A 9,794-nucleotide genomic window follows, 5' to 3' on the forward strand; every position below is an offset into this window, starting at 1 on the left:
CAAAGGAAGCGACACAGAAGTAACAAAAGGTGTCATTAAGCAGGGATTGGACATTTATTTCCTGTGTTCTCCCCATTCCCAGAAGTTGCCCTCACCCAAAATCTGATGTGGCTTATCCTCGGGGAAAAAAAACAGCATCTGGAAAGAGCAGCTAACGAAGAATGAGGAGGAGTTTAGAGGAGTGGAGCAAGAATGGACCAAAAACTGAAATATAAATCATGATGAAGCAAGGAAAAATCAGCATTACACCTTAGAAAGATACATTTGGCTCTGAAGGAAATCGTTATGGAGAATCTTGCTAGCAAGAGGATTTTGGGTTTGTCGTTTAAGGGACAACAAAAATTTTAGATTTGTAATTGGTTCTTTCTCTCTCTCCTTGGATATTTATCAAGTGGAAATGGTTTCTAGATTGCCTGGCATGCCTCAAGTGTGTGAACTCAATTTCACAGAGGAACGCTAACCATGCTAACAAGCCAGTTGAGGCTAATCTCACAGTGTGATAAGTGACTGATGATGAGAAATGGCCAATTCAAATTAAAAATCAAGGTATCTCTAACAGGCATTGTGCTTTTATGTAAAAAAAAAGTGTGCAAGCACTCCCCGTCTACTCAGGTCGCCGGGACTCCTGCTGGATTTCACTCCTGCATCACCGGGAGCAGAGGAGAGGGGAAGAGTAGTGATACACACAGCGTGATGAGGCTCCACAGGGGGGGGGGGGCGGAACTCATCAGACCCCCACAGCACACCGTACAGCCGGACTGGAGCTTTGGTACACTCAAGAAGAAAAGAGGGACCTGAAGGACAATCACAGGCTTTTCAATCCCCCCCCCCCTCTGAAACTCTCTTCCTTCAGTTTACCGACAGTCTCCCTCCATCACTCTTTCTAGAGCATCCCTCGCATATCATCTGCTGCCACCTCTCTGTCTCTCTCTCAGGACAACCCAGCTGTGTGATAGATAGCAAAGCCATTCATGACCTTGCAGTGGAAGCCACACCCACTGTCCTCCACCTCCACATCACGTATGTGTGTGTGTGTGTGTGTGTGTGTGTGTGTGTGTGTGTGTGTGTGTGTGTGTGTGTGTGAGACAGAGGGAGAAACAGGCACGAAGTGTGTGTGTTCAAGTGGCAGCCCATATAAAAACATTTCAACTTGTTATTTTGTTCTAACGCGGTTGTTACCGTTAGCTAGTGTTGCTCACTGGCTGTAGCCCCGAGGCGCAAAGTGACTAAGCTTCTCTACAGCATTACAGCAGCTAATCTTCCTCAAAAAATAACCCCCAACAGCATCGCGCAGAGGCCTGCAAAACACTTGCAAAATGTGCATCCTCTTTCTGAGACATTGTGTTTGTCTCGAAATTTCAGGGTTCCTCCAAACGCTTTTCTTCTCCTGACTGCAGTATTAGCCCGAGGCTAATGTTCCCTTCCCTTCATGAAGACAGGATACACCAGCAGTTCTGCTATACAGAAATTAATTCAGTTAAAACATAACTAATATTACATGTAGAGCTGAAACGATTTGTCGATTAATTGAGTTGACAGAAGAAATTAAATTAGTGTGGTACTTTCGGGTAAGTTGTGCACTATTAGCTATTAGTTAGCTTACAGTTCATGCTTTGGGTTAAGCTAACGTTAGCGTGAAAAAATGGCAGTGTGATGCGCTTTTTTTTTACTACAAAACACACTCTGATCAGGCCCTAAATGATAATTCAAGACAATAGTTGTCAGACTAATTAATAATTAAAATAGTAGCCCCGATAACATTGTTTTCTGACTTTGTTGTTCCCAATTTAATGGATAATACACAATAACTGCTAATAGGCTATCCGTACACAGTAAAAAGGGGTTAAATGTAGCATTTGGACAAATACTATTACTACCATAATAATAAAAGTATAAACAAATGAGACCACCGCTGAGCTCATTGGCGATCTCGACTGGCCTCTACTCCACTTCACAATGTCTGCTACTGATTTAGGTTTCACATTAAAAAAATCAGTTGAGTCACTTTATGGCAAAAGGCAACACTGCCTGGACACAAACCAGGAAGAGGACGCCAGCAGCGCCAACACAAAGAGAAAGAAAGGCAACAATCTCATAGCAACACAAAACTCTCCTGGAAAATGTTGATCAAAATGCACGAAAAGGCAACACGAGCAATTGATGATCTTTGCATAATGGCAAAGAGGACTGTCATCTTGACCATGATCTCATTAATCGATGGCAATAATACAAAACCACAACAACAATTCATTTGATAATAAAATAGGGATGCTGTGTATAGAGCTCATTAAATTGTGTGCGTTATTAGCAGTACAACTAAACCAAGCTTATGTTCCATAACTGAAAAACGTTAAATGTCTTTTGTATTAATTAAAGTCCATCAAAGATCATTATCTACGCACACTAGCAAGGCCGCACATTTTTCACGAGACTATTACAGTCTATTAGTGGGATGTTTGCTGGGAGAGTCATCTGCATGGCTGTGAGCACACGATGACGCATTGTTATTCCCCAGCATGGCCATGCAGGCAGATTACAGTGCTGCGGGGAAATAGTTAGCCTCTGCCCTCAGTGTGCAGCCACAGGGCAACATCGGAAAACAGTTCAACTGAATTTTGCGCTGCAAAAAAAACACCTCAGGGCAAGATAACATATACTCACGTAACACGTTTTGAAATTGGGCGACCTATTCCTTTAGAAATCTGCACTATTAATCAGCATTCCAATGGCCCTGCTCTCCAGACATAGGGTCAACTGTTAACACATTACAAAAGATAGAAACACATAGAATCACTTTGCTTTCTTCCATTTCATTGTGTCATTGTGTTTTATGTTCATATACTTTCGTTTGTATATTTATATTTGCACAGTAGTTAAATGTTTATGCTAACCTTTGTTCTACTTTGTTGTTGTTTTTTGTCAATTTCTGTCTATGTATGTTGAGAACATGGCCAGTAAAGCTGATTCTGATATATATATATATTTCAATATTGTGATATGAGACTAGATATTGTCGATTTGAGTGTCCTTTCCTGGTTTGAAAGGCTGCGTTACAGTAAAGTTATGTATTTTTCTGAACTTAACTGTTCTAGCTGGCCAAAATATTGTGATACTTGATTTCCTTCATATCACCCGGCCCAGGCTGCTACTGCTTGTCCCGCTATATGTCTGTGTGTGCATGCATGTGTGTTTTTTTGGGTCCGTGAGGGACGGACTCGGTGTGTCTTGCTGACTCCGACTCTGCTCGCCATGGACTCGGTATCGGGTGACCTTGGTGATTGTGGAGTGTGTGGACGAGAATAATGAGACGTTTGCTAACAGAGACTCAGCGGGACCACTAAAAAGGGCTCAGGTGGGGATCGACACTGCCAGAAGATATTGCATCTGGCCAAGAAAGGAAGGTGAAAGAGAGAACGAAGAGCAAAAGAATGAGCATGGAGACAAAGAGTGAGGCAGAGTGTGCCACCAAATCTTTTTCTATGCCAGACAAACACTCCAGTTTGATCCCAAAAAAAAGCAGAACAACTAGATAAAGCTGTCTATAAATAAGCACAGCTGGTGTCGTATTAAGGCGAGACTGACAGTACTGCCTGTAGATGCATTTGAATTACGCCTCTCGATTCTTCAAACAGAAATTTCTCCTCACTTCCTCATATATCCAACATCACAATTTAAATCATGTCAAAGAAAATAACCACAGCCTGAGTTGTGGACCATTAACCAAAAAATCTGAGATTCATTTAGTCGTTAAGTCATTTTTTTATGCTCTTTCATGCTGAATGACTTCTTTCAAAGAAACTTCTGAGCACATCTCTGGTGAACACAAGACTCAAAGTAGAGCTTTGGCGTAGTTCTTTGTGGACAAAAATGGCAATAATGATGAAGTTTCGGTAAATTTAGCAGCAAGCCTTACTCACTAAAAATGGACGACTGGATTTCCAGCATTGTAAATCCCTCACAGTAGCTCTGCTGCTCGATTTTGTCTGTGTCAATTTGTCTGACCTTTAAAACCGAATGTTGTGGCGTTCTTGGACGGCGAGGGTGAAGCAAAGGTAGATAGTAAAGCGGCAGGTAGTCCTGCAATGAAATTATTAACTTCTCCGCCATATATTTACCCTAGACTGATATTTACAGGGGAAAAAAAAGATATTTGCTAGCTGTGATTGGATGTTTTTTGAGCACACCTCACCTTATTTGAGGGCCCAAAAAACCTGACCAGTTTTTCTAAGGGGAAAGTAAAGTATCCTGTCCTGTAGGGTGTGGTGTCTTACAGTGGTCCCCAATCTTTTAGGCCTCTGACCAAACAAAGAAATGTCTACTTGTGACCCATCATCGCCAGTTGAATATGTCTATGGGTTATGACCAGCTCGACTAAAAAAAAAAGATTTTATTGCACTATTTTTAGGGGCTAGAAAATGTCAAACTATACAGCAATTTTCAAGTAAAAAAGCAAAAATTAGGAAAAATATCTTACGTTTTTTTTCTGCTGTTTATCATCTAATGACCCCTCAGATTTATCATATTGTACTCAAAAGACTTGACGTACATGCATATAAAAGAATTAGCAAATGAGAGGAGCAACATAACAAATGACCCAAGTGTCCAACGTGCTTTTCACACAAAATCAAGGAATATCTTTTGGAAAAATGGTTCACCCCTCCAGTAGAGATCCAGAGTCTGGTGGCTCATGGTGGCCCATCACCCAATTGTGCATCCATCATCAATCTAATTCACTGACGATCCCACTAAAATCTAGCTGCATTAGTGTGCACCCTTTTTCAGACATACACGTGTTTGATGTTTAGTGCTAGATGGCTTCAAGCCACGACCATATTATTGTATAATAGGAGAGGAAGAGACAAACAAAGACAAAGATAAAGAAAGAGCGTGAGAGATAGACGCTGTGGCAGCGTACTGTGACAGAAGTCCGGAAGTGGAGAGCAACACCAGGTGGTCGAGCGTCTGGAGGCAGGCAGTCAAAGAGCAGTGTTGCCTTGACAACTGTGATGCCTTGCTGATGATAATAACTGAGCACCAGCAGCCCACACACATAATGCAAGTGTTTTTATACAGCACATTTGCTGTATTTAAAGCAGAGCAGCAGTGCTCTGTGGTTTCTGTATCAGCATCAGTACAGCCAGCATTCTGGCCAGAGTTGATTGTTATTGTCTTCTCTCTCTCTCTCTCTCTCTCTCTCTCTCTCTCTCTCTCTCTCTCTCTCTCTCCTTTTCTTCTCCTTCTTTCTAGAGACAGTGCAGTTCATCACTCGCCAACGGCCAGCATCGCACCGTATAGAACAAGGAGAGTATCCGATCCAGCCGACAAGCCATCTGTTTGCCCAAGCCGCAGTGGGATCTGATCAATACAGCCACAGTGGACGGTGGATGTGGCCGCTGTGGCCTCCCACACTGACTGGAATAATGGATCAGCTTTTGGGTCACAGTGGACTCATTGTACCAGCAGCATGACCGCTGAGGTTCCAGCCTCCACACCTCTTTTGTTTCAACTCTTTTAATTAAGGAGCTGGGCAACAGAATTCCCTAACAGGCTTAGCTATTGGCAGCCTCGCAACCACAACTGATTGTTCAATTCAGGATTTAGCAAGTAAAGCTTTTGTATGGACAACACATAGTGCTTTAATTTGTCAGGGTGTCAGGCCTTGGTGTGTTAATGCATCAGACCAACATGTGGGCCTAAATGCAGGTATTTATGCAAAAAAATGGGGTCCATTTCAGTTGATGATCTGATGTGGACCAATCCAGAGTCCTTTCCTCTTCCGCTGCATCAGCTGGTGATTTCTGAGCACATAGCCACTGCAGCATCCTACCACCTCATCCTCCTCCACTCTCTCTCTCTCTCTCTCTCTCTCTCTCTCTCTCTCTCTCTCTCTCTCTCTCTTCTCCTCCCCCACCCTCCATCAACCCCCTCTTCTCCTCCTCCTCCTCTCCACCTGCTTTTAAATGCATGGCGCTGCCCTGCCAGCCCAGTCTATGCAGGCAGCATCTCTCCTCTCAGCCCTCCAGAGTGAAGGAGGAGGCTGTGGAGGATGGATGGTTATCAGCCTATGCAGCCAGGGGGGGGGGGGGGGTGTAAGGGAAGGAGACAAGGTCGGAGTGAGCCAGCAAAGCCCCTCTGCTCTTCCGTGTAGTACCAATAATCGATTGGGGGGATGAGAGGCAACCTGAATCCGGACGGCTCACCAGTCTGACAGAGAGGGAAATGGTTTGGCCCAGCTGTAGGCTGTCCTGCTCCAAGCATCCAGTGAGTAAATGGTACACCGGCTACACGGAACCCCGATACAGTCAACCTCCAGACAGCACTGAACTGAAATCGGGTTATAATTTATGTCGACGCTATTCGACTTCTTCCTCAAAAGAGAATGAATAATGATCTGAGCCCCCCTCTTTTAGCAGATATGTAACACCATGCAGTACACGCCATCGCCTGATGCATGGAGGAGGGAAAAACAGCCTGGCAGCATCCAACACACACGTCCTATATCCTCCTAACGCATTAGTTCTCCAGTCCCACGTCTGCTGTACATTTTGCTCCTCTGTTTCGTAACGGGAAACACGTCAAACCCCCCCCCCCCCCCAGCTGGATTAAAATCCTCTCATGTGTAGGGTAGGCCCAGCATCGCCTCCAACGGAGGGTAAAGATGGAAGGAGGGGGGGTGGCAACGTACAACTGATCCATAAATAAAAATGATCGCGGTTGCACTGGCCGTGTCTCAGCTACCTATACATCACTCCTTTGCGCACAGGATGCAGGGCCCTGCCTTCAACAATAGGCCCATGCATAATTTTGAGCCATTCTCATACACACACATATGTCGATGGATAGCATAATGCTAGTCGGCCTTTGTTCGTGTTGGATTGATTTTTTTTGTTTCAGTGCTCCACAGACAGTGCATGCCTCAGTGTTTTCGTTCTTTAGGAAAAACGAAATAATTCCGTTTTGGTGTCTCGGGTGGTTGTGCGCAACATTGTAGCCCATCGCCGTGTGCTGGAACCTGCCAATGCATCATTCAGGGTACATATCGGGGTCAGGGGAGAATAGCCTGCACACACTTTCTCCCGTGCACTACAGTTTAAACTGCAAACGTTGTTTTCCTTGTTGCACCGCACACTGGTCATTTAGTCAACAATGGCTGGTGATAGACTACCCTTCATGCCTTGGTGGGGTCACATGCTTTCCTTTAGGTCCTCTAAGGCTTTACAATAATACAGCTTCAGCCTGTTTATCCCCCCAAACACACACACACAGCCTCGTGAATGCTCTTTTATATCTGCAGAAAAAGAAAACCCCCACATCCCGTCCTCCGAACAAACAAATGACATCATCTTCTGAAAGCCACACAAACCATGGGAGTGAAGCATCGTAAATAAAACATAGCGGGTTAGCACAGCACTGTGCTCTATGGCTGCCTTTCTAACAGTTTTGATCATGTTTTTCACTCACCAGGTTCAGCACCGTCTCCACGATGTCCCTGTTGCTAACCTCCCCAACCTGGATCAGGCCCACCAACACGGCGAATTTCATCTGGATATTCCTGATCGGGACAGCGGGGTTGATCACCCCGGCCGGGAGGACCATGGAGCCGGCTGAAGACACCATCCTTTCCCCGGTGGCGCCGGAGCCAGCGCCCGCGGCGACCTGCTGGACGGAGGAGCCCGGCGGCGGATGGGAGTCTCGGTCTGTGTCCGTGAGCGAAGAAGTAGACCCCGGTGGTGCTGAAACCGGCTTCTCGCTCGACATTTCCCCTTGGAAACAGGGAGGAGAGGAGCGGTTTGCCGCTGTCTCTCACACCTGGTCTGCAAGCTCGAGCGTCCGCTGCTACACAAAAACCATCCACTGCGCAGAAGAAAAACAAGGGAGAGCGGTGTTTCTGAAGCCCTCTGAAGTCACCCTATCCTCCTGGAAATGTGTCGGGATTCATAGGGCTGGAAAAAAGGGATGGAGGTTTGACAGAATGGTAGCCTCCGCTTCTTTCTCTCTCCTCTCTCTGTCTCTCTCTCTCTCATTGGCAGGTTGCAGTCAGTGCGGTCGTCGAGGAGAGAACGCCATGTTGACGCCCCCTGTCTGCGGCAGCGCGCGCTAGCCACACATGCGCATTCGGTAGCTTTCTGGTAGGGCGCTGAAGCGGAATAACATGGAGCCATCCGCGCATGGGTTCATGCAGATATAACAAGGCCACCTGAACAACAATGATTTGTTTTGACTTTGTTTTGTTGTTTGTATTTTAATGTTTTACTATTGAACGGCTCTGGAGATGGAAATGTGGAACAGTGAAGACGAGCTGAATACAATGATTTAAAAAGAAAAAGCAACAATAAATACTGGTGGGCATATTGTAGGTGCAGTAGAGGGGCAATTCATATTGAGTTCAAGCAGTTTAGGGAGTCTGGCTTCCAGACGGAGGCTGTATCTATATTCAGAAGCCATCTGTCCCACTTATTTCTGTCCCTTTAGTTTAACCTTTGTTTCCCTATTAAGCATCACAAGTCTGCTCTTCGGACACTCAACTCAAGATTGTGTATGATTTGTTTTACCTCTGTTCCTCTTTTTCTAATGTCCTCAGCTCTTTTTTCTACTTTCCTGCAATCATTTTCACTTTTTGAACACACTTTCTTACCTCACCACATCTGTTCTTCATCCTCCTTGTGCCCTCTGCTTTACATAGTATTGCTATTTCTTACAGGCCCTAATGTGGAATATACCACCCTCAAACAATTATGTCTTTATGTGGCAAGGAAAAGCAATGCACTTCTAGAAAACTGCTCTCTTTATTAGCACTATTTTATTTGTTTCCTTCAGGCTTAAAACCAGCGCCACACATGCAAATACATACTGTATGCAAACAGTTATGTTTGCAAGTACTTTCCATGGAAACAGTTTGGATGGTGCTACAATGTCCTGCATGTTTGACTGTATCTAGACCTTTATCTTTCAATTTTTTTGATGTCGTGCTCTCAGTATTATTGACTCACAGGTCCAGCCGGTGTCTCTCATACACACATACTCACTAATTGTACAGACCGTGGCCACTGGTTCACTACCTGTGTGCGGACATAAGCCTGTTTCACACTCCTTGTGTTCTTCCAACAGGACACATCTGCTGGGTAGGATTGCCATTAGCAAAGCAACTATAGAGGCTGATTCATCTGTCTGAGTGTATTTTCATATAGGCAGTGATGGCAGTCTCTTTGATGTCTCGCTCCCAATTTTTCTTGAGATGCTGGCTGTTGACAGGGGGGATAAGGTGAGGGTGATATGGGAGTGACATTTTCTGGCTGTGTGTGTGTGTGTGTTTCACATTTGGCGCACGTGCATGTGCATACATGAGATCATTAGAGGATCTTACAGATTAGCAGAGGGTGAGGCCATGTCGGGTTTTTTTCCTTCCTAAACCCAATATTCGGCACAAAGGAAATTAAGGAGACAATCACACACACACACACACACTTGCACACAAATGCTTGCATCTGTTACATACTTCCCTCACACACAGAGAAGCAATTTCTCAAACAAACTCATGCTATCTTGCTGTCAGATGCACACACACTTGGGTTCACATGCACGCACACGGACACACACACACAACCACAATGGCAGACTCTCTCTCGCGCACAAACACACTCCTCTTTGTTTTCAGACAAAGGCCTGCTTCTGCAGCTTTGTCATGATTCCACAAAAGACTTCTTTAGCATAAAGAGAGGTCTTAACCGGGATCTGCTTTGTGATTGGGTAAAAGCACTAACATTGTTCTTCTCTCTCTCACTCTCTCTCTCTTT

General features: G+C 44.9%; 1 protein-coding gene across 19 annotated transcripts in view; it reads right to left on the reverse strand.

The window, feature by feature from the left end:
- The window catches only part of nbeaa (neurobeachin a), an 85,973-nt gene extending 77,971 nt beyond the window's left edge, over positions 1-8,002 (reverse strand). For all 19 annotated transcript variants that reach the window (XM_068716011.1, XM_068716005.1, XM_068716013.1 and 16 more), the window contains exon 1: positions 7,462-8,002. In XM_068716011.1, the coding sequence (XP_068572112.1) occupies positions 7,462-7,758 (297 nt within the window). In that variant the 5' untranslated portion in view covers positions 7,759-8,002. The remainder of the gene's footprint in view (positions 1-7,461) is intronic.
- Between the last annotated feature and the right edge of the window lie 1,792 nt (positions 8,003-9,794).

This window comes from Cebidichthys violaceus, unplaced genomic scaffold (genome assembly GCF_023349555.1).
Source record: "Cebidichthys violaceus isolate CVI_PGR_0920_01 unplaced genomic scaffold, fCebVio1.0.p SCAF_20, whole genome shotgun sequence".
In the NCBI taxonomy this organism is placed as follows: domain Eukaryota; kingdom Metazoa; phylum Chordata; class Actinopteri; order Perciformes; family Stichaeidae; genus Cebidichthys; species Cebidichthys violaceus.